This window comes from Ambystoma mexicanum, chromosome 12 (assembly GCF_040938575.1).
Source record: "Ambystoma mexicanum isolate Mex_15411 chromosome 12, UKY_AmexF1_1, whole genome shotgun sequence".
In the NCBI taxonomy this organism is placed as follows: domain Eukaryota; kingdom Metazoa; phylum Chordata; class Amphibia; order Caudata; family Ambystomatidae; genus Ambystoma; species Ambystoma mexicanum.
The window spans coordinates 802,653,467-802,678,640 of NC_090936.1; the positions used below are offsets into that span (position 1 = coordinate 802,653,467).

Sequence of the window (25,174 nt, forward strand, 5' to 3'; positions counted from 1 at the left end):
TGTTCCTTGTTCCAGACTGCCATCTGCTCCCACTTTGGCCACACTCTTTGCTGCTCATATGTTCAGACGTTTTGGACTGCCCTCTGTCATTGTGTCGGACAGGGGACCACAGTTCACTTCCAAATTTTGGAAGGTGCTTACCTCATCTCTTAAAATAGAAGACCGTTTTTTGTCTGCCTTCCACCCACAGACAGATGGACAGACGGAACGTCTTAATTCGACTATGGAACAGTACTTACGGTGTTTATGCCTACAATTCCAATGCACCTGGCTCACTGCCTTGCCCCAAGCCGAGTTCGCGTACAATAATTCCTTGCACTCGGCTGCTGGTTCGTCTCCTTTTTACGCCTTGCATGCCTTCCACCCTAGGTCTTTGCCACTTGACCCGACTTTACCTACTAACAATCCTGCTGCTGTTTCTTGTGTAAGGGATTTGGACCAGGTTCATCGGGATGTGCGTTTTCATCTTCTTCATGCCAATCTAGGGCTAAAAAGTATGCGGACGCGCACAGGTCCCGGCCCCCGACTTACCTGTCTGGCATGAAGGTATGGTTATCTACGCGAAATCGGAAGATTCCAGGGAAGAGGCTTTTGCTTCCCAAGTTTGTGGGTCCTTACCAATTTTGTCTGTTGTCAATCCTGCGGCGGTTCGCCTATCCCTGCCCTCCTCAAGGCGAATCCATCCAGTGTTTCATGTTTCACTCGTAAAGCCATACCTTGCTGGCTGTTGCGTCGGCCGGCCCCTATCCTCGTCAATGGGGAGGAGGAATTTGAGGTCTCGGCTATCCTGGACATTCGATGGTCCAGGGGCAGGCAGTTCTATTTGGTGGATTTGAAGGGGTATGGACCTGAGGACCGAACCTGGGAGCTATTGTGCAATATATACTTGCCCGTGTTACTGCAGGCGTTTCATGCTGCCAGGGGGTTACCCTGGCCTTTGGGGGTGGATACTGTAACATCTCGCTCCCGCAATGCTTGTTCTGATTTCGGCAGGCGGAGCACACTTTCGTTTCTTCAGTGCTGGAGGTTGCCGTGGAGACACGGGGGACGCTTTGCGTGGCTCCGTACCATGTCACGTGTCAAACCAGGTGATTGCGGCAGGTCAGGGTCCGCCCACCAGCAAAACAGTTATAACTCTCCTCGCGGGTGAAGACGCTGCTTCTAATTGGAGTTTTCTTACCTACCTTATCGGGTTACTCGTGTATTGTGTATCGAACCTCGGAATTCCTTCTGACAATTCTACTTGTCTTTTCCTCGAATCTGGCAAACTGGAACCGGTCTCCTTACCGGATTTTTTCTTACTCCTGTAGCAACCCACGGATCCCATCTCCACTGTTCTGGGGATCCATCCGCTGCAGTCTCCCGTGGTGTGCCCACGTAACAGCATACTTCAATACCAACTGTGCTGGCTGGAGTTGTAACAGACAGGGATAGCCCGCTCCCTGCTGCTGAACACGCTCTAAAGCCCAGGTGAGCCTTGACCACTCCTGTTTCTCTTACCCTATTTTCTTGTCTAATATCTAAAGGATATCAGGACAGCGTTATTTGTGTTAATCACCTCCTGCATCTCCCACATTTGCTCAAGAGGACCTTGACATTCATAGGGACCATTTCATTTGTGGAACTGCTTGTGTGTTCACCTCTCTGGAAACCTAGTGTACATTGGACGCTATCCTGCTTGGTGCACCATCCTGGCTCTAGTTGCGTGCCGTTGCCTTCCGGGGTACTTCCCTGTACTAACCATCCTGTTTGTTATTTTCTCCTATCGTTGTTTCCTCTCCCTCTGGTACCATTCCTGCCTTCCCTTGGGTAAGAAACATTTAGGTGTCCAATTTCCTCTGCATTTACTTTAGGGAGGCCTGGGTAACCATATTTCTTTTGTTCTACTTTCCCTTAGCTGGTGGTTATTCTGAGAAACATTCCTTTAATCTTCCATCCCTGGGCACTACAGGTAGATAACATCTAGAACAGGGTTTTTGTTACGTTTCTTTTTGTTGGATCATCTAACGTGTTCCTTTCTTTCCTTACAGCCTTGTCATAGCGGTGTGGGTATCTCCGCTCTTTTGAGCAATCCATCACTCTGTCCGTTACATCAGCAGAGGGTTATATTGCCTAAAAGAGATCCTCGAGTGGAGGAGGCTCGGTTCTGAGTGTATCCTTAATTGGAAACACACAGCCTGAGCTGAACTGTTATCTGGAGCAGCACCCTCTTATCTGCGGATTCGAGGTCGAGCAATGCCCCAGCCTGTTCAGCTATTGGTGAGTTACACTTGAGCTTTCCCAGCACGAGCCAAATGTTCTGTTCCAGCTATCAGGATCTTCGATGGTAAAGTCTCTTTTTAATAAAAAGTCTCTGTTCTTCGAGGACCTGATCATTTCAACAAAGAAACACAAAGTCATGTTCCTCGTATGGTTTTGGGGGATGGTTTCACCCTTTGGCCGCCCTCTTCCGGGTGTAGACCTCTCATAAGTCGTTTTTTCGACAACTCATTCAAACAAACTTTGGGTAATGCCTTTCCGTCCCTGGATCTCCCTCCTTCGGGTTCGGACCCTTTTTCAATTGCCAGTCTCCCTCCTTTGACTTCACTCTTGTGAATTGCTGCAAACCAGTTCACTGTGGACATCCCTCTGTCGGGTTCACTCCTGTCTTCACAATGCTCATGGGAATTCAGATTTCACCCCTTCTTGTTAGCATCCCTCCGCCGGGTTCACTCTTGCCAACCTTAGACAGTTTGTGTACTTTTCATACCATGCGGGATTCGTTTCCCTTAGTTTCCCAATCACCTGTCGGTCAAAGACATTCAACTGTAAGTAGGATTTGACAAGACGTCCTTATGACCACTTTGACCACCTTCCGCCTTTTCCTAAAGCCTTCTGGTAACTGTAGTTAAACAACAGGGTAATTGCCTAGCGTTTCTCAAATGAACACCCACGTGGTGTTTGATTCTGTTAGGTTGGCTTTTCCCTTTCCTTATATCAATAGTTCTTTGTTTATCCAAAGTTCAATTAGCCGCTTGCTACTTTCGTTCAACACAATTTGGTTTCTTTTTTTGGCTCTGCCCTCGACTGAATTGCTTTGCTTTCTTGTCTTGTAGAGTCAAGGGCGGTACCGTTGGGCCATGCGTCTCCTAACATCCAGGTGATCCGCCTGCACTGGTCCACCCTGTGAGAAACATGATGGTGTCTCCCTGGCTAGTCCCTGGGGATCTGTCATCCAGGTGGCCAGGACACGACCATCGCTATTGGATCCAGTTCCTGGAGGTGGACCAGTGAGGGAGGATAACCTGGATGGGGGTTCTTGTGGGAGTGGGACACCGACGGGTGAGACACGGTATCCACTTTTCTTCAATACCTTTTCCCCATACTACCATATAGAAAACCACTGCCTCGGCATACCCCCTTTCCGATACAGACACTTTTGCTTGACACACCAGAGAATGGACCAGCACCAGAGCTGTTTACCTGACATGGCCCAATACAAGGGTCAGGCAAAGTCAGGCAATTGATGAGAATCACACACACCTGATGGCCCTTTCCCTTCCCCACAGGGATAAAAGACGGAGCATGAGATCACACTCTTAGTGGGGCAAAGCACACGAGAAACAATAGTTTTGAGACGGCCGCTGAGCAAGAGAGGAAAGACGGCAAAACTGAAGGGGATTGCAAGAAGGGAAATTCTCTTGACCTTTTTGACAAGGAACCGTTACCTTCTTGAGACCTCAAGAATAGAAAGAGTGAGACCAGGAAACCAGGCTTAAGAATCCTGCCTTGTGTGTTGGAGATACCCGCGGCCCTCCAGCGTCAATAATCAAGGCAGGGAGAATCATCTACCACCGTGGTACCGTCCTTGGCTTCAAGAACAAAGCAGCTTCAGTCAACACAGCCGGTGAGTTGGGGAGACCGATACAAGACTGGTCTGTGTTGAACCCAAGTTTGCAAGCGGGCAACACTGTATGGCTAGCGAACATTGTTAAAATGTGTGTGATAAGAGATGCAAGTGAAGTTTAACTGCTGATGATTGATTGAACTTTAAAGCAAGCTACAATACCTTTGAGAGAGTGATCCGGCACCGTGTGGGTGCTCAATCGAAGGTCTCTGTAAGGTATCCAGCCGAGAAGTGACAAAAGTAGATACATTTGGTTGGAGCCCGACGCAGGGAGACCAATTGAAAGAGAATAAATAAATGTGAATCAAAGTGGTCCTGCGACAGGTCAAGCTAAATCCTGCACACAGTCTAAAGTCTTTGATTTTGATGAACTAGAGAAAGTTTGGAAAAGTACATAAATTTGGTCCGAGCTTGGCGAGGGTGGCTAATTGGATGTTTTGTGTTAAAGTGGGTCTGAGCCCGATGGAGGGAAACCCAGGGTGAACAATAAATCACCTGAGAAGGTGTATAACTGAACATCCTGAGAAGAAAGGAAGTTTAATGTTTTGTTGTGTTGCATCAGGCCCTCTGAAATAAGAGACTTTGTATGGCAATGAGACTTTGGCACAGACGGCCCTGATGTTGAAGTTTTGAACTGCATCCTCATGCTAGAGATGCCAGAGAGTGTGCTAAGCTTGAGTGTGCCACCTTGGCCCATGGTGAAAATGTTGAGAAGGGAAGCCAATGACTTGAGATATCATTTCTTGAACACTTTTCTTTTGCATAACATTGTTTCCCACACTGCATTTAGGATTGGCAATAAGTTTATTAACATAGGGCCTTTTATTTTGACAGACTTGAGTAGGACTGCGTTATTATTATTTGATGACCGTAGCTTGCTCCCATCTTTAGATTTAGGATTAGATAGGCTTTTATATACCCAATTGAAGTTCAATAAACAGGCTTGAACTGTGATCACTTGTGTCTGTCTTACTGTTTGATACCATGCCTTCCTTACAGAAGATAACACATGGTTGGCTGTGAACCCCATGCCCCCATAATTCTAGCAATGCCACTGTAAGAAGTCCATGGTGGCTTCCTCCTAATAATGCCATTAATTCCACTATATGGTAGTGACTCTTAATTACACTAATGCCACTATAACAAGACACGTCCATGTTGACTAACACCCACCAACACTACTAGGAATGTCACTGTACAAAGATAAGTCAATGTAGGCTTTGATTCCCTCCTCCCGCAATAATGCCAGTAATGCCCATATGAGATTACAAGTCCATGCTGAATGTTACCCAATCTACCACATCATGTCTGTAATGCCACTATAAGAAATTATATGCTAGCTGTGAACCACCACACCCTACATAGACACCAGTAATGCTATGGTTACAAGGCAAGCTCATGATGGTTGTAAATCCACTACACCTTTAATGCCCTTGTAAGAAAACATGTCCATGCTCGCTCCTGACCCCCTCATGATCTGCTTTTTGAACATGTTCATACACAAACACATACGCTCACATGCTTACATTCCCACAGATGCATTTAAACAATGCTCGCCCTCACATACTCACATACACCCAGTTCCCAGAGTGAGAAACCAAAAGGTGTCTCGCCCGCTAGCCCTCATGGACTTGTCATCCAGGTGGCCAGGACACGGGCATCGCTTTTGGATCCAGTTCCTGGGGGTAGAACAGTGCGGGATCATCACCTGGGTGAGGGGTCTTCAGGGAGTGGGGGAGAAGGAACTGATGGAGAGAAGCGGTATTCCTCCATTTTTTGCACATCCAACCCCTCCTATTTTTTAGGCTCTGATGTCCCAACCTCCCTTCCCTTTCTCCACAAACACTAAGTCGAGGAAGAGGGTGTCTGCGGGAGACACATCTGTGAACTTTAGGAGGGGTCCGAGCCCAACTAAGGGATACCCGTGTGTGAACTTTAAGAAGGGGGTCCGAGCCCGACTGAGGGAGTCCCCTGGAGAGTACCAAGACTAAATCTTATACACCGTGCTGGACATGTCCCGCTAATCAGGAGAGGCAAATTCAGTCACTTGACTTCAAGTGCATACACCTGACTCCAATTAGCTCTCCTCACATGGATAAAAGGGGGAACCTAAAGACACATTCGGACAAGATGAAACACAAGTATGAGCAGAGCTTCTGGGGAGAAGGCAAACCTATTGGAGCAGACTGATGGACCAAAGGGAGAGAGCAGCGGGCCAAAAACCCCTAGAGTTCCCTAAAGGAAGTTGTTGCCTCCACAACACTGCGAAAAACATTTGGAGAAGGCCAGATCCCAATATCAAAGACCGCATTGTGTTTGAAGGACGCCAGCGACCCTCCCGGGTGAAAGGTAGAGCTGAGGATGCGAGGCAAAGCCTGTGGTACTGACCTTGACTTGTGAAGTGGAAATAAAAAAAGCAAGAAAGAACTGCACTGTAAGGAACTCATTGAGGCAACAGTAAAGACAGACACAAGTGATCACAGTTCAAGGTTGTTTATTAAACTTTATAATGGGTGAGATAAGCGCCTTATCTAAACCTAAATCTAAGATGGGAGTAAGTTACAATGATCAAATAATAATAAGGCAGTCCGAGTGGCGTCTTGTGAAATAAAAAAGGGCTATACTAACAAACCTATTGCCAGTCCTTACCGCTAAGTTACAAAAAGAGTGTGGGATAATGTTCACCAAAAATGAAAGATGTGTTCACAAAATGATAAGTCAGGATGACATGGCTGGGTACCCCTTCCCCACGTTTTAGGCATGGGACAAGGCGGGACTTCTGAGCACAGCACACTCCTGGGCCTCGCTAGCTCAATGTAACAGTTCAATTTCAACGAAACCAGCACCTTCAGGGGCTAAGTCTCTTTCCTCAAAGTCTCTTGCCTTAGAAGGCCTGCTGGTTCAAAACAGACAACAAAATAAACAGAAGTTCCTTCAGCGATCTTGCACCTTGGGAGATTGCTCTTCGGCCCTAGGATCTCCCTCTGCCGGGCACGGATCCTCCTTGCAATGTGTGCCTCCCTTTGTTGGGTTCACTATGGCATTTCAAACACAGCTTGTAACATTCAGGGGCCTCAATGTCTTTAAACAAACCCCACTGTGGACAACCCTCAACCGTGTTTACTCTCATCGACACAATGTTCCCAGTTGTATCACTTTTCATCTCCAATTTGTAGGCATCCCTCTGTTGGGTTCACGTTTGCCAACTATACATTTTACTTTGATTTATCTCAATGCGGGATTCACATTCCGTAGCTTTCCCCTTAGCATCTTTCCGTCGAGTTCACATAGCCATCTTTCACATAGTTCATGAATTTCTAACACAGGTCATGATTTCATAAATTTCATCAGTAAGCATTGGTTCTCCTTCTCTTAGCTTTCTTTTGGAATCCCTCTGTCGGGTTCACACTTGCCTTATGCCACAGTTCAACAAACATTCTCAGAAAGTGAGGGGTTCCCTTCCCCTAGCTTTCTCTTAGCAATGGGTCAGAGACTTTCGATCATACAAAGGATTTTACGTGACCCTTGTAGGACTACTCGGACGCCCACGCAACCCTCACTTAGAGCCTTCCGGTATTCATAGTTTCCAAACAGGTCCCAATCAGATTCTTTCAAATGAGCGCTTGCGTGGCGCCAAACCCCTCTGCACCTGGACCTTAACTGGTTTTCTCTTCAAGTTCACAAACACACAAGTTCTTTGTTCATCAGTTCCTCACATTCACAATGTTGCTACTTGTAACCTTGGGCTCAGCACAGTTCGGTTCTCTATCAGCTCATTCTGAATGTGCAGAACCCATTGGCTTGTCTTTGCCTCTGGAGACAAGGACTGTATCACGGTAGCTAGTTTTCCTCTGTGCCTGGGTTATCAATGCGGGAGGCCCCCGTGCACCGCTGACATATGCAACTCCACACGTCAGCTGTACATCCCAGTGTTTTCTCTTTCTGAGGCTTCGCAGGTCTGGGTTGAAAAGAGTAAGGGCATCTCCCTCCTTTTCGTCCTTTCAGGGCTCACCGTCTTTCATCTCCATTTAAACTGCTGTCATGGATTAGTTGCTTTCTCGTGCAATTGGCCTTGCTCAAAGTGTGCTTTCTTGCTCCCCCTTTTATCCCTGTGGGGAATGTAAAGGGCTGTCAGGTAGGTGTGCATGGCTCCTGTCAATTGCCTGACTCTGCCTGACCCGTGTGTTGGGACATGTCAGGTAAACAGCTCTGGTGTTAGTCCATCGTCTGTTACCATGTAAGAAAGTGTTTGTGTGGGAAAAGGTGTGGAGCTAGAGCTTCTAAATAGCCTTCAGGGTAGGATGGGGAAAAGGTGTTAACAGGAAGGGGATACCATGTCTAAACCCTCGGTGATCCACATCCACTCCCCTAAGAGCCCTCACCCAGGTGATCCCCCTACTGATCCAACCCCAGAAACTGGATCCAGTAGCGATGGCCATGACCTGGCCACCTAGATGACAGATCCCTGCGGATTAGCAAGACACTTTCAGGTTTCTCACAGCACATAGCCGATGAGTTGGCAAGCGACCTGAGAGACTGGTGTGTATTAAGAAAGATTGAAGTTTGCAATAAATTATCGCAGATGAAGGCTGCATGCATGTGGAGGAGACACGAGGAAAGGCATACATGTGAATGAACTTTAAAGATGGGCAGATGGGGAGCAGGTGCAAGTGGCTCTTGGTCACCTGGTCCAAGCACCACCCACCTTCATAGCCCTGCCTCTTCCTTCCTGCTCTTAACTCTTAGATCAAGGGCGTCTCTCATCCGGGCATCCAAAGTGAAGGGCAGACAAAGAAAAGCGAGATTCCTCTTTGGACGTGTTTGGACCAGGAAGACCCAGGGTCCGACCCCCTGCTCAGACAGCAGGTAAGCACACACCAACATGTGTTTACTCCCTCTGTCCCCACAGGCCATCCCCACCCCTCTGAACCCCTTCTGATGTTCCCTTGTGCCCCCCTTCTCGCACACAGGTGTTGCCTGTTTTGCTCGATTCTTCTACCCTGCTCCCCCTCCTGCCCTCCAGCCTACTACTGCAGGAGTCTGTCCTGATACAATCTGGTTTCAGCATTACTGTCTTGTGGCCAATGTTGGATTTGTCTTTATGGACTTCATTGATTCATGGTACGTCACCCTTTCTCATGGTGGCCCTGAATCATGCTGTTCCCATCTTCATCTTGTATCCAGGCTTGCAACATTATGGGCCTCATTCCGAGTATGGAGGTAATCATGGTGCTATTTGTGCCATGACTACCTCCAATACCGGTACCGAGTCCGTCCTGGTTCAATGGGAACTTACCAGTCTATTCCGACCTTTGCGGGACCGGTAAGTCCCCATTGAAAAAGCCATTCCTCATTCCCATTTGAGCCCCCATAGGGCTCAATGGGAAGAGGGAAGGTGCTAATAACGGTACCGCAAATTGCGGTACCATTATTAGCTCTAAAGTCCCTTAACGGGTCCTGTCCATAATGCCGGGTAAAACCAGGCGTTAAGGAATGGACCCACTAAGGGAATAGGGCACAAAGGGATTACCGGCACCGCTGTCCTTACCGGTGCTCGATATCCCTTTGCGCCCAACTCGTAATGAGGCCCCATGTGTTACTATTGACTTCTGCAATTGTATTCTCCCTCCCCTCTTGCTTCTCCACTCTTTTTGACTGCTTACTCTCTGTTCTATCCTCCTCTCCCTTTCTCCCTTTCCCTATCTACTCCCTTCCTCCCCTTACTTTCTTCTATGCACTTACTCTATCAGAATTGTCCCTGGAACTAGTATGATATTAGCCTCATCTGTCTCCTCCCCCCTAGCCTTACTTTGTGGAATCAGAAAATACAATATTAAGGCTTTTATACCATGCAAAGAGAAATACACCGACACAGGCTTGTAAAGATTCCCAGAATCTTTATTGCAAAACTGAACAGTTACAAAACAAAGTACAATTTGGCCGTCAATACATCACAGAGACCACCAGCAGGGTTCAATGTCAGCAGTGAGCAGGATTTGCTAGCTGGACATCGTCGTATTCATACATTTTCGTTATAACAATGTCCAGCCTCTTTCAAGTTAATCATGTACTGGGCTAGGGTCACGCCAGGTTTGTTTCTAATTTACATATCTCGTGCATGCGGTTTACTTTTTAATACATTTACTAACAAACATTATTATTCTCTAAGTTTAACTTTACACTCTTTACACATTGCTTTAATACAGACCAAACAAATGTTTCACATGTCGTATTTGGATAGCGTTATTGTTCTTGTATACTTGTAGGTTAACATCGCCGATTCAAATAATCCCCTGATCCCGAGGTCAACAAAGGACAAGGTCTACATGACCCTAACATGTAGCCTGAAGGCAGGTTGGACATTAACTCTCCTTTGGAGGTTGAAGAGGTTAAAGCAAGAACAAGAGAATACAAGACGGCCATTTTAGGCCACAGGGTGACTTTGTACAATAAACTAAAATGGCGGCTCTAACCTAAAATGGAGGCTTGATTCACTTAAGGTCACGACCTTGTAATACAAATTTCCTCGCAAAGCGGCTGGGCATAGGCCAACATATACAATTAGGACAAAACAATATTATATCAGTTCTAACAACTTGTTCCCCCTCACCCTCCAGCACTATCTGAAATGTCACCAGGCCTAGTACGATAGTCACTTATTTTGTTCCTCCCCACCCTTTCTGCACTCCTCTCCGTCACCTTTTGTTTTTCCGGTTCTACCAGAAAGGTTGTCAGGCCTAGTAGGGTAGTCGCCTGTCTGTTTCCATTTCCTTCCCACTCTACCCGCCTTCCTTATCTATGTCTTAGCTCTTGCACTATCTGAAATGTCATCAGACTGAGTATGATAGTTAATTTCACATCCTTACTGTTCATGGTCTGTAAGAATGTCATAGTATTTTCTCTTGTTCCCTCCCTTGCCTTGAAGTGCTCTGAAACACATTGTGTATAGGCGCTATATAATTAAACGATCATATCATATCATATAAAAGCAAGAACAGTGTAGAATCAGCTATACTGAGTAACAGAATGGTCCAGTGAAAAGGAGTAGTCAACTCGAAATTCTCAGTGAAAGGTGCATTGTTTGAGGCGGTAAAAGTAAATGAATTGTAAAAGTGAAAGTGAACGAAGTTAACCCTGAGAGAAGGGGACAGTAAAAGCTGATCATTGAATTCTGAGTCGAAGTGGTCCTGCGGTGGTCTGTAAAAGAAGCCCCACACATTCTAAAGTCTTCAATATCTGAAAAAGCGGTCTGAGCCCAGTTGAGGGAGACCTAAAGTGTCAAATGTTTGGGGAAGGGAGGCCCAGCAAGTGTTGTTGAACTGTGAAAGGTCTGAGCCCGGCAGATGAGAGCCAATGTGAAACTGTGCACGGTTTGTGGCAGGCAGACGGGGACCAATGTTGAACTGTGCAAGGTCTGAGCCTAACATAGGGCGGTGTGAACTTTTAATTTCGTTATTTGGGGAAGAATGGAACAAGAACCTTTAACGTGGAAGGCCAGCCGGTCCTCGATCCACATTCTAAATTGTTTCAGTGAGCCAGAGTGTGTCATCCTGCCTATAGAGACTGCCTTGTTCCGTGCTGTCTAAACGTGAGGAGGAGAGCTGATTCAGCCACATATATTCTTTGTCAAACACTGATTTTCCTTTTATATACATTACTCCTTTACACATTCTTTTGTACAAGAGATAGGGCAGGCATTAGGTTTTGTTAGCATAGGCTATTTTGATTTGACAGACACGACTAAGGCTGTTTGCTTTATTATTTGATGGTCAAGACAACTCCCATCATAGTTAAAGGGCAAAGTAGGAGCTTTTCCAAACCCCAGGAAGCTAATAAAGGTTTAACAAATTGTCTCATTTGTGTCAGTGTCATACTTGTGATACCATGCCTCCCTTACACCACCAATACAACATTTGCATGCACACAGGCCATTTTTTGTAATGAACCTTTTTGGACTATGGTCCTGGTTCTGCAGCTCAACTACTTTTGTGGTCCCTCCCAGAAACAGCAAACAGGAACCAGTGAGGGAAGTTGAGTGGCACTTCATCCCGAGTTCAGCATGGCCCAAACAAAGATATGAGAGGATAGAGTAAATACATGCCCCTTGTGGCTTACTATGGTTGTCCCACTGCTCTGACAACTGGCTGCAGGGACAGAAGCCTTGAAGGCCTCTACTTAGGATAGTACTCAGAATGAAGATGTGTAGGGCTTCTGTGACTGCAGAAATTATGAAATCATTCTGTCATGCAGAACACTCCTAAAATGGAGAACTGTTCACGACAGAATGATTGATGCATGGTGCAAAATGGCAGGGGCTTTGCCCTCATGACAATTTGGCATTCAGCCGCCACTGGTGAGTCAATAGTTCTGTGGTTCACAAATAAGCGTTGAGCACTCTTTCAAAAGTGAAAGGCATAAAGGCATTGCAGATCTGGAGCAAATTGCACACGAATTAGCGTTATTTCATTGGCGTGAACCGGAGTGACAATAACATTTTGAAAATGTTTAAATATGACCAAGTTGCAAAACTGTTTTGGGCCCAAGGATAACTGTTCACTTTAAAAAGGCATTTTTTTCAAAGAGGTCTACATTTCAAAGCATTATTGCAAAAGTGGATCGGATTAGTGGAGAAATAATCTATTTCCTTCCTAATTAATTATGATGAGCAGTCAGATCTTAAACAATGTGAGCGTGTAGAATATAAATAAATAACACCAGCAGCCTCATTACAGAAACTTTGCACATATGCAAATAAAATGTTGCATGGTATGCTCCGGAGGATAGCTGAGTGCCAACACCTGTGTCTTAATAGCAAGACAAGGCCGAGCTTTTCGGGTCGAATCCACGTCCTCTGCTTAGAGGCTGTTCTCTGACATGAAGCACCATATCAAGGTAAGGGCAAATAATGTCTTAGTGCAAAATGCATTTTGTGTTAATGCATTTTAGCGCCAGAGCAAAGTTTGCACTGCTGCAAATACAGACAGGTGTTGGCACTAGGCCAAACGTTGCCCTGGTGCAAAAATACATTGAAAGAATGCACTATTGTACCAGTGCAATCTTTTTTCTAGTGAAAGTAAATTTCGATGTTGTACGTGCACCAGTGCACGGTCTGTGCAATGAGGGCCCCGATAGCTTCAACCTCAGCAACAGTCAAAATGTGCATTAAAAAAACATACAGACACCTAAATAACGAACGGTGTGACCTCCTGTAACACCCACATCATTGCATTTGAATTCCCCCTACTAAAATACCCCTCCCTAGTACAGTAAGAGCCTAGTTAAAAGCATGTTGTAATTTGGGAAAGTCCCATTGAAAACGTTTTTGTAAATCAGGCACTTAATCTATGAATCTTCTTTCAAACACCAAATTATTTTCCAATAACTCAACTCTCTATCCTGCTCTGCTCCATAGTCTTGCTGCAAAACCTGAAATTTTAAAAACATCATAATATAACACCTTGTTTTTCTACTTTTGTTCCATTACTCGTTAATAATTGAACTTTATCCGCATTCTATATTTCCCCTTTCACCTTGCAAACAATGTGCGTGTGGCAGGGATAGTCCTACATTCGCGCCAGTCTGAATAATAATTAGAACACCCTCAGCATGATATAACCAATCTGGCTTGGCGGCACATGGCTCTAGTAAAAAGGATCTCGCTTCGAGGTTTCATGCACATTGGTTCTTTTGTTTACATACGTTTAATGTTAAAGTTAACTACACAGCGGCTGCAATTCTGTTATGAGTCGACTTACCACACCTGACAAGTAGACCCACATTACGGATTTTTCCACATGTGCAAATGATGATTAATGCCCCTCTTGGCACATTTGTAATTGCAGTGTTCCACATATGCCTGATCATGGGGGCTAAAGGCAATTGTGTCCTGCGTGTCTGCGTCCAGAGCAAACAGAAAACTTAGCTGGTGTCCCCACTCACAGGGAGCCGACAAAACAGAGCAATAACCTGCCACCTGTCTGGTCCAGACTGTTACTTGGCCCTTTTCAGCATCCAACTCACAATTTAATTTCCGTATTTTGTGACAGGAACAATAAAAGGCATTGTTGTACACATGGGAAATAATGTTGGTAAAATTGCACCTCAAAAGAGGAAATGGTGTTTTATGTTACCTCCTGGTTAGCAGCAGCTAGCTCTTCTTCCAGTGCAGAAACTCTTTCTAAAGAAACCCTCAGCCGTTCCCTTACCTGGAAGAAAAAAAGACACTGCTTCATCACGTGCAGAATATACCTTGCATTTTATGTCGGCAGAACCATAAACAAGCACGGCTACAGCTCTTAGCTGGAAACCCATAAAACTCAATCTGAAAAAAAGATGAGAGCATCAAGTCGTCATTATAGCATCCTCCTAAAAAAGAAACCCGAACTCATGTGTAAACCGTGCAGAATCAGTTAGTTGCATCTAAAAATCTATAGATTAGAAATATATTGCTTGCACATAGGGGTGATGCTAGGTCTGGAAAAGATCAGGGACTACACTAATGTCAGGATTGTCGAGACTCTAACGCCTCTGCTTGCAAGTTGCACACATATTAACTTATCCGTTCATGTACGAAAAGCAAAACGGAACAATCTACATTTCATTGAAATAAGGTAAAAGGTCGTCTTCAGAAAATTGTTCAAACAAGATGTTACTTTTAAACAAAGGATACTGAGTGGAGAGTAGTTAGTCGGATATGATATGATATGATAGTTTATTTATATAGCATCTATACACAATGGGCCTCATTATGACCCTGGCGGAATGGGTTTAAATGCGCCGGTAAAGGTGTCGGAGCCGTTAAACCCATTCCGCACTATTACGAGCTCTGGTAAGACCCACGAGGCGACCAGGGAGCTAACAATGGGCCCATTATTAACGGGCCCATTGTTAGCTCCCTCCCCATTCCCATTGAGCCCTATGGGGGCTCAAATGTGAATGGGGATGGGTAAATTGAATGAGGAATTACCGGGTCCTCCAAGGTTGGAATGGCCCAGTAATTCCTCATTGAAGGAACCCGGACCCGCGTTTGGAGGCAGCCATGCCCTTATTAGGGGCATGGCTGCCTCCAAACTCGTAATGAGGCCCAATGTGTTTCAAAGCACTTCACGGCAATGGAGGGAACAAGGGAAAATACAATGACATTCTTACAGGCCATGAACAACAAGAATGTGAAATTAACTATCGTACTGAGCCTGATGACATTTCAGATAGTACAAGAGCTAAAACACATTTCTGGTAGAGCCTGCGATTAACAAGAGGTGAGGAAAGGGGGAAAAGAAAGGAGGGAGACGAACAAAACAAGCGACTATCGTGCTAGGCCTGACGATATTTCAGATAGTGCTGGGGGGGCAAATAAAGGGTGGGGGGAGACAAACATGTGTTCCTATCATAATAGTTCCAGGGACAATTCTTATAGAGTAAGTGCATAGAAAATGTAAAGGAGGGCGGGAAGAGAGAGGGAGAAGGGAGAGGAGGAGAAAACAGAGAATAAAACAGTAAGAACAAATAATAATAATGTATATATACCAATGCCCCACCTTCTCTTGCAGCATCCCTATCCCTCTACCACTGAATACCAGCCCACCACTTCAGGGAGCTTTGAGTCAATAGTGTCAAACAATGAATAGTGTCAAAGAACTCTGTTGATTTTGTGTGCCAAACACATTACACTGCGGAGTCAGATCCACCCTAATTAGCAACCTCCTACTCCATGGATGCCTCTGAAGTAACGCATAGCAACCTCCACAAGAATCAGTGATCCTTTGTTTGCTTAAAAAAGAATCCCTCGATCCTGATACAAAGAAGAACTAACAAAATGTTGCTGGACCTTGTGATCTGCTCTCAAGCGTTGATTCCAACTCTCCTTCTGCCCTTATTCTCCTCGATCGGTCCTCTTCCTTTGACACAGTCGGTCAATCATTCCATAATCATATATAGGCAACATGACATCCTAGGTACCAAGGACCCAGCACTGGACTGTTTAACCTCTTTCCTCTCGAATCGGCATTCACAAGTGCAACTGGGCCCCTTTCTCTCCTCTACCTCACTCTCGACTTGTGGCATTCCTCAGGGCTCCATCTTCTCGCCATGGCTCTTCAACATATACCTTGCCCCCTTGCCCACTTGATCTCAACCTTCTCTCCTCATTTCCAGTGTTATGCTGATGACACACAGTTTTCATTTAAGCTTCCCTCCTCTTCCTCCTCTCCTTCCTCTCCCATTCTTGACTGTCTGACTGCTATTAAGGCATAGTGTGCTGCTAATGATCTCTGCCTAGATGCCAGTGATACTGAAATCCTTCTCCTTGGGACCCCTTCTCCCTTCTTCCTGCCTACACTCTGGCTGCCCTCCTTGGGCCCCTCCCCTCACCCTCATGTGAGAAAATCTGGGTGTCATCTTCGACTCCGCTCTCTCCTTCTCACCTCATATTGCTGACTTTGCCAAGAAGGCCCACCATTGGCTTCACCTCCTCAGAGGCATTTTCCCTTTCCTCACCTTCCCCCAGAAACTCAAAGGGCCTTATTCCGAGTCTGGCGATAAGCCTGCCGGTGCTACTGGCGGGTTGCCGCCGGACTCAGTATTAATTACTGGCGCCTGACTTCCCAGTAACACTGGGGGATTACAAACCTGGCGGTCCAGGAAGTCAGGCGCTGGCAATCTGTTGTAAGTCCCCATTCCCATAGAGTCCTATTGGACTCTATGGGAATGGGGACCAAGGAATCACCGGCACCGTTGGTAACGGTGCCAGTCATTTTGTGGCGGCTTGCCTACCATGGCCGCTTCGCCCGGCATGGTCAGCCCAGTTGGGTACAGTGGCTCCGGTAGGCAAACCCGTAGGGTGCCGGTCTGGAAACAACAGTGATGGTAGGCTTACCGGCACCCTTGTTTCCAGACCGACACACTTGTAATGCAGCCCAATGTCTCCAGAGCACTGATTATCTCAGAGCTTGATTACTGCAACAGCCTCATCCTTAATCTGCTTCTCTCCTCACTCCGTCCTCTTCAAATAATCCAGAATAGGACTGAGAGACGTATCCTTGGCCTCAAGCCCAGGCACGACATCTCTCCAGTCCTAAAATCTCTCCACTGGCTCTCGGTGGTTGCAAGGATCAAAGTCAAGACCCTCTGCATCATCCGGATCAAATTCAAGACCCTCTGCATCATCCACAATGCTTTCTGGGGCCTGGGACTTCGCTAGATTCAACTCTCTCTCCCTAAATACCTCCTTGCGATGGTCCACTATCTCCAACTCTCTGAAGGGCAGACATTTCTTCAAGCAGATAGTGGGGGGTAGATGTCGCTCTTCGGAAGGAGCATCCCACTGGAATGACCTTGCTGCTTCTCTCTGTCTTGAGCCAGATCTCATTACGTTCCAGAAGCTCCTCAAGACCTTCCTTTTCTCCTCCTACTACCCTCTCCCCGCCCCCTGCTACTCACCCTCCACTGCTACAACTGGATGCCTGGGTCCCTTATGAGTCTCGCCGGGTTCAGACCCTCCTTTGTCCAGTCCTCCCTTCTCGCCCCTTCTTACCAGCAGTTGTCCTTGGGCACCTTTCCCTGATTAGCCTTCCGAGGCTAGTCCTCCCCATCCCCTTGAACTATTACCCTGCCTTTAGTTTCCCCTGGCGCTTGCCCTCCTGAGCAACCCTTTACACTTGCTCAGCCCTGTGCCGCCCCCTCCCTCCTCTATCCCATCCTTTCCCTGACCTGCCCCCTCCCCCTGCACTTCATCATACTGCACTTGCACGATTCGAATGTCACAAGACCTAGTAGGACCATAATTGTTGTTTTATCCTATGTTCCCCCACACCTCTTTGTCTTGTGGTGCCCGGAAACACTTTCTGCTGCATAGGCACAATAGAAATGTTCCATAAATAAAATAAATAAACATCTAACAAAAGGTGAAATAATCAACATTAAAGACTTTTGCAGGGAATCAAGCAAGGAATGTTCCAATCTGTATTCTGTGTTAGACACAACATTGAACCTAGTCTGGTCTTCGCGTTGGATGGTATCTCATTGAATGCCAACAAGTGATATCTCTCTTTACTTGCTATGATTGATCTCTCAGTGGTGTTAGATATCGTTGACCATGAGGTTTTTGTCCCATTTGATCTCAGGTGGATGGGTCTTTAAAAAGGCTGCCAATGGTGCATGCCTTTTTTATTTTTTAGAAAGCCAGATTAGGAGGTTTAAACTGTGATCTTTTCTCCCTGACTTGCATTAGTTGTGGAATAACAGAGTTCTCCAATTGTGCCCCTCCTTATGTACACGTGTAACCCGATGAACTTCTTTATAAAATATTGGCTGGCTTCAACCCAGGTTAACTTTGGTGAGTGGACCCAGAGAAAACATTCTAGAAGTATTAGAAGGTTTGGATGCTATTGGGTCCAGGATGCTAAGGAATGTATTACAGCTCAATGCATCCAATAATTTGTTAATGATATTAGGCTCCCCATCATCTACTATGCAATACTCAGAGTTGCCCATCACCACCTACACTCCATACAATTCAGTCTATCCATGGCCACACTAAAGAGAATCCTGGAATCCTTCGGCAGTCAGGTCTCTGTGTTAAGGCACAGATAGCCACTGTGGTCAGAAGATTTGTTTGTACAGTTCACCAACTTTGCTGCAGCCTTCGTTTTCTCCACAAGGAACAACATGCAGCAGTTATGGGAGCTTTAGTTAATTTGAGGGTAGTTTACACCAATGCTATGCAGTCAGGACTCCCTGCTTATCAGCTTCAGCAGCGAGAACTTGTCCAAAATGCTGCACTGTGTTTGATATTTAGTGTATCACAGAGATGTTTAGTCTGTTCTCGGATGTTACCTTCATTGGCCCACAGTATAATGCAGGGTGTCTTAAGATAAAATGCTTGGTCTTTAAATATGTTCATGCACTGGCACGCACACCTGGCGGAAACCTCTGCTCACTAGAGAGCAACACGAAATCTGCTCGAAGAATCGTCTGCTTCTGAATGTCCCTAAATTGAGTTACACAATTAGAGAAGATCAAAGATTCTCTGTAGTTTCAACACAACTATGGACTGCCCTACCCCGAGTTTCAAATGATTGATCCTTCAATTCAATTGTCAAACGTTCAGACCTTGTATTATGTTAATTCTGTCTCCGATATTAATATTCCCTGTGTACCTATTGCAATGTGAATGCTGCGTACAGCTACATGCTGCTTGGCCTGCTTTGATGTGCAGTAAAACAAAGAATCACATTAAAACCGAAAGAAAAATAGAACATATTATTGCACCATAGCTGCACAGCGACCTGCCTTAGAACCTGCATGGTTAACAGCTTTACACTTGCAATGGCAGTGCAGTATCTTCTGTGTGCCTGCAACCTAGTTCCATGTGTTCATGTTGTTCTAGCTCCCTGAGGTTGGTTCGTTTGGCCTGCAATATGGGCCACGAGTGTGATCTTGTAAATAAGTACCACGTTTGTCTACATACCACTAGAACACCACTATATGTTGTACCTTTGTATATCCGAAAAAAATGTTTCAATAGAACATTTAAATTGTGGAATTTCCAAGATTTTTAGTTGCACATTAAATACACAAAAAACACTTCATCAAACTGTCAATAAAGTGAAAACTTTCAAAACTCACCATTCCCTATTATTTACAAAAAAACACAGCCGTTACATTTTCATTTCGCATCTTTAAACAGCCTATACTAAAGCCAAAACTCTGTGAGTTAGTTGGTTTATTTCAGAACATATAAAAAATCAGCAGCAGAACATATCCCGGGACAAAATAAGATCAACAAATATAAAATCACAAGCAGATTTGATACGATAGCAAAGTTAATTCAAATCACAAGAAGATACAAATGACGTTCTTCTTTTCCATGCACATTGTAAGACACTTAAAAGCACAAGGAGCATCCAGTACCCTCAGTAAACATAAAAGTGCACCCATTAACATAAAAGTCAGTTTACAACAGTGAGAACCGAAACCCATGAGTAGATTTTAAAGAAAATCTCTGTGCAAGTCGTTTTGTAAAGGCCAGAAATGGACAAAGTGCGCCAGGATTTCAGGAGTGCCACAGAGGCAGCATGGGTCATTTGCGTTCCTCGTCACAGCCCAATCACAGGTTACTGCCTTAACCACAATAGAATTTAATCTGGCACAAGTCAATAAAGATCAATGGTAACGATTAGCCTGCAGTTGGTAAAAGAGAGAAGTATCTTCTCACAGAAGGCTTTTAAATATTTAAATCCTCCCTCGTACTACCGCAGAGCATCAGGCACTTGTTTCTTTGAGTTTTCACAAAAGCTCCGGCAAGATTGGATGGATTTACAAAGCCGCCATCCAAACGCACTGATCCAACAGACTTTTTAAATAAATTGCAGCCATTCGATTTTAGGATGGTGTGACCAATCTGGACTATTGGTCCCTTCTCCCCAGAGGGGAGCCAACCCCCTTTCAGGATAGGGAAGTGAGCCTGCTAAGCATGACCATCCTTAGGGGTCCGGGCAAGTGGGTCCTCATTGGGAGTAACTCCTCTCTAAGGAGCATGGACTCCCATTCCGATAAGGAACTCCCGGTCCAGAGAATATTATCTGCCTACATGCACTTTGGAAAAACTGTTGTTACTTCTGTTTTGAATACTTCTGTTCTTATTCCACCAAGTAGTGACATTTCCTCAATTTCTTTGGTTTCAGGTGATGCGATCTTGCCTGACCTGCACAATAAAAGAGGAAACACACACCCCTTTTGTTTAAGAGGAACTTTAAATCAAAGAGAAAGAATCCTACACAGATGCAAGTCCCTGACACTAGCCGAATGATGGAAGGCTGGTGTCCTAACCGACCAGGAAGCCAAGGTCAGGAAAGATGCAGAGACAGAGAAGCAACCATTTCATCTGGTGGTGTGTCCACATGCAAGCCACGGTAAGGCCTGGGGCCTGGCTGCTGATGCTGAGAGCAGATTGCAGCAGAGCCTGGACCCCCGAGCCCTGCACAAGACATACATTTGCTGCTTAGACAAGCAACAGCAGGGAAGCACACGCTTCTGAAGAGTTAACACAATTGAGTGGTCGGAACATTGATAATCAAAGCTGGGGAAGCTGACAAGGTTACGGGAGCCTGATAAACCAGAGCAGAGAAAAAGCATGCCTATCAGAGGGCCATAGGTCTTCAGAGAGCTCAGAGAATGTAAAAGACTGTCAAGAATGGGGAAGCCAATAATGTTACGGGAGCCTGAGAATGCAAAGGGAGAGAAAGCTCCCTCTCGCCAGGCCTGTTTTTCCTGCCATATTCTTTAGTTAGAAACCTGGGGGTAATGATTTCTTCTTCATTATCTATGGCGGAGAGGGTTGCAGCAGTCTGTAGATCTGGCCATTTCAAATTATGTATTTTGCAGAAGGTTCTCCCTTTTTTTCCTGGTCAATTCCACGCCCCAGTGGTAGCAGCTCTTTTACTCAGCATGGGTGATTACCGCAATTAGCTCTATTTTGGCCAGCCATGCTACCTCATAAATCGGCTTCAGCTACTCCAGAATGTGGCTATTAGATCGATCCTGAGCACTCTGTTTTGAGCACACATGTCTCAGCTACTCCGACAGCTCCACTGGCTTCCCATCAAGAAGAAGATTGGAGTTAAAGCTATGTGTATTGTTCATTGTGCCTTTTACAAAATGGGTGGCGGAATATCTTCAGGAAATGTTTTCTCATTATGTTCCTGGTCGGCCCCTCCGCTCTCAGTCTACGCTTCTGCTGTCTCTGCCTCGTGTCAGACTGTCGCTGACAGGCAGCCGTGCCTTTTCTGTGGCAGCAGCGAGGGCCTGGAACAACCTCCCATGGGCTCTCCACACCACTGTTGACCACCTTTTCTTCCGCAGTTCTCTGAAAACTTTAATATTCTAGGTCTCTCTTTTTCCTAATCGCTGTCTCTACATCCGCTGCCTAGCGCCAAGATGCCCTTGGGCAAATGTGCGCTTTATAAGTTCAAATAACATAACATAACAAAGCCAGCCTATCAGATGGCCATATGGCTTTGGAGAGCCCTGAGAAATTGAGAGACATTAACAGAAGAGAAGTGAATTCTCCAGAAGAAGTAACTCTGTTGAGAGAGGCGGACAGCCTCAAGTGTTACGGCAGTCCAGAAAACAAACCCGAACAAAGATAAAACAAGCCTATCAAAGTGCTGTAGCTTTTTGGAGAGCCCCGGGAAATAGAGAGACTTTAACTTCCAAGGCTGGAGAAGCCACAAGAGGTAAAGGAGCATGGAAAACCCAAACAGGCAGACGCTGTACTGAGGCCTTGCTAAAACATGCCTGATAGAGTGCCGTAGGACTTTGAGAAACCTGAAATATACCATAGAGAATTGGGATGAGAGGGAATCTGGAGAGCTTGAAAATGTACAAGACAGACAACAACACTATGAAGCACCAAGGGGAAATTGGTGCAGTTGTGTGGTGCAGTTGTGATAAAGAAACCTTGATTTTCCTGATTAAAAGGAAACCTTATGGAGTTTATGAAAACTTGACACACCAAGCCTATAGAGAGGGATTAGAGCTGTATTATAAGGAATAGTTGCAATTTGAGAAACCTTGTTTTTTCCTCAGGAAAATGAAACCTTTTGGAGTTGATGAAAAGCTGGCACAGAGAACCCGTAGAGAGGTTGTGAACTGTGTTTTTGATTAAAAAAAAGAACATTGGTACAGAACCAAGTCTAATTTGGTGGAATTGTATAAGGAACACCTTTTTGTCCTGAAGAGAAAGAATTGTAAAGAACCAAGATTTGACCTACAGAACTGAAGGCAAATCCCCTTTTTACACACACTCCAGAATAAAGACAACCCACTAGGGAAATAGGCCAGGAGATAGCATTGCAAGGATAACATGGTTTAATTGTACAGAATACAAATATCAGCAAAGGACTCTCCTGCTCGAGAGTGCTCTAACTCTTACAGTTACAAACAGGGGCCTAAGAACCCCACACACATCGTGATATATTATACAAATGGTTGTCACTGATTGGAGGCACCCTACACATGAGCCTGCTCCATAGGGGATGCCAGGCAGTCATTAGTTAGTTCTGTAAGGATATTTGGCGTGTTACAGCACAGAGTACAGCACTACTACACATGTAGCAATTTTTTTTTTTGCAGCACCACCACAAGGGTGCGGTGCATTGCTATATGTGTTACCAGATTAACAAGGAAAGACAGGCCATTCAGTCAAAAACGATTTTAACATATAAGATGCAAATATATTTTTACAGTTAAAAGTACACGTGCACATTCAAAAATGCACACTATTTTTCACCTGAAATGCCTATGGTGCGAGAGACACATTTGAAAATAATAACTAACCTTACTGACAACTAACATGACTAATGAAACATAATCCACTAATAAAAATGTGTCTCCACTGCAGAATTAGGCCTATTCTGAAAGTGAACTTTTAAACGCACATCCATTTTTTTTTTCTGTTCTCTCTGCTGCCCTGTCCACATAACTACAGGAAGCAAATGGGCTCGAAAGAACAGGAAATCAGTTGGTTACAAAGTATTACTATAAAAATGAGCCATTGTGTAGAGAAGGAGGAGATGGCGTGATTAATTCTGATTGGAGCAGCGTCATAGCAAGTATCATGCTAGAGGGAGTGATCAGGCTTTTGCTGGGGGGTTTTTGAGAAAGGAGAAAGGCAGTCGAGATTGGGGAGAGCTGAAAGAAGGACCTTTCCACTGGCTGAGGCATTCCTATCTGCAAAAGCTGAGAATTCCAGGCAATGACCCCGGTTTGAGAAGGCAAGCGTTCCTTTTTACTGGAGTTAATCTTCAAGGGAGCCACATTCAGAAAGAGAACAGCCAAAGAGAACAACTAAAAAGATAAGGTAATTACAGAAATGTGGGAGCTGAGTGTGTACGATAATATGCAGTCAGTGTAGGATTCCTGTGCATGCCTTAATCAAATGCTAATGTTGCAATTTGAGTTCTGTTCTCCGCCACTCTCTTTGCAGTGTGTCATAGACAATGCTTTTACTGTACCATTTTATTTATTTCTGTAAAGAATGAGATCGTGTTTAATTGCAACTTTTATAATACAGAAAAATATTTGAAAACAGACGGGTGGTGTATTTACTATTTACCATTACAATGCTGATGATGTGGGGAGATTTTAAACAGTGCAATGGTCATTTTAAGACAGATGTGTGCATGTCAGATTCAGTATGAACAGTTGTGAGTGACTGTAGCATAGCTCGTTGGAGGTACATGAGCCAACGGGAAGAGAGACTCTCTGAACATAGCTCCCTACCGTATATAAGGTAGTGGAAATTACCACAAGATTACCATATATAGCTCTCTGTCGTAAATAAGTCAGTGAGATCGCCCATGGTGGCACACTAACACTGAAAAATGTGGTATTCCTAAAATGTAGGTCTGAGGTCTCTCTAGTGATTACACGAAAAATCTAAGCAAAGATAAGGGATTTTGGACATTGGGGCCACAAATAAAACAAGGGAATTATGCTCACCAAAATACCACCAACCGCGCCTACCACCCACGCATACCAAATATGCATGCCTGGGTGCTGAAATAATGCATGTTCACTGTATTATTGTTGTACATGGCCCAATCTGAATACAAGGAGTGATTGTTGCTAAGTTATATTTCGGCGGTAAGAAAATACCGGTAGGCCCCAAATCTCCACAAAATACCCTACATATTTATGGTGCGTTGCAGGCCGGGAAAGTGATCATAGAGTACCTACTGGGCGTGGCAAGCGTGTCTCACACTGCCATTTGCACATTAAAGGGAACCCATTTTATAATAGCAGTGTGCCACTAAAAACGAATTTCAGAATGTCACAAAGGGAAACCACATTCTCAGATCTAGTGCAATATTTAGAGGCAAAGTTATTTGCACATGGGAATTGGTCTTCGAATAGCACGTTAGAATGGAGTAACCGCATTCAGGGTGAGGTGCAGAAAGAAAAACTAGACAATATTTTTACAGAAGGCAGCATAATTCAGGTCTGCCTTACAAGATTATTGAATGCAGCCGATAAAAGTGCAGAGAAAGACTGTTTAATACGGCTATGCGGCAAAATATGGTTTATTTTAAACAAGTCCCTGCGAATGCAAGAGAATGATACTCAGCTAATTAACAGGTTAAAGACTGAATTAGAGGGGGCAAGTAAAAATCAGGAAATGTTGAGAGCAGAATTGGATGTATGCCAAAAAGACATGCAATTAAAATGCAGAGACTTTGATACTCAGTTATCCAAAAGCAAGAAACAATTTGAAGATAGTGAGCAAGAATT

At 44.9% G+C, this 25,174-nt stretch overlaps 1 protein-coding gene across 3 annotated transcripts in view; it reads right to left on the minus strand.

The window, feature by feature from the left end:
• The window catches only part of PPFIA2 (PTPRF interacting protein alpha 2), a 2,558,488-nt gene that overhangs the window by 1,153,226 nt on the left and 1,380,088 nt on the right, over window positions 1-25,174 (minus strand). For all 3 annotated transcript variants that reach the window (XM_069629312.1, XM_069629311.1, XM_069629313.1), the window contains one exon: window positions 14,017-14,091. In XM_069629312.1, the coding sequence (XP_069485413.1) occupies window positions 14,017-14,091 (75 nt within the window). The remainder of the gene's footprint in view (window positions 1-14,016; window positions 14,092-25,174) is intronic.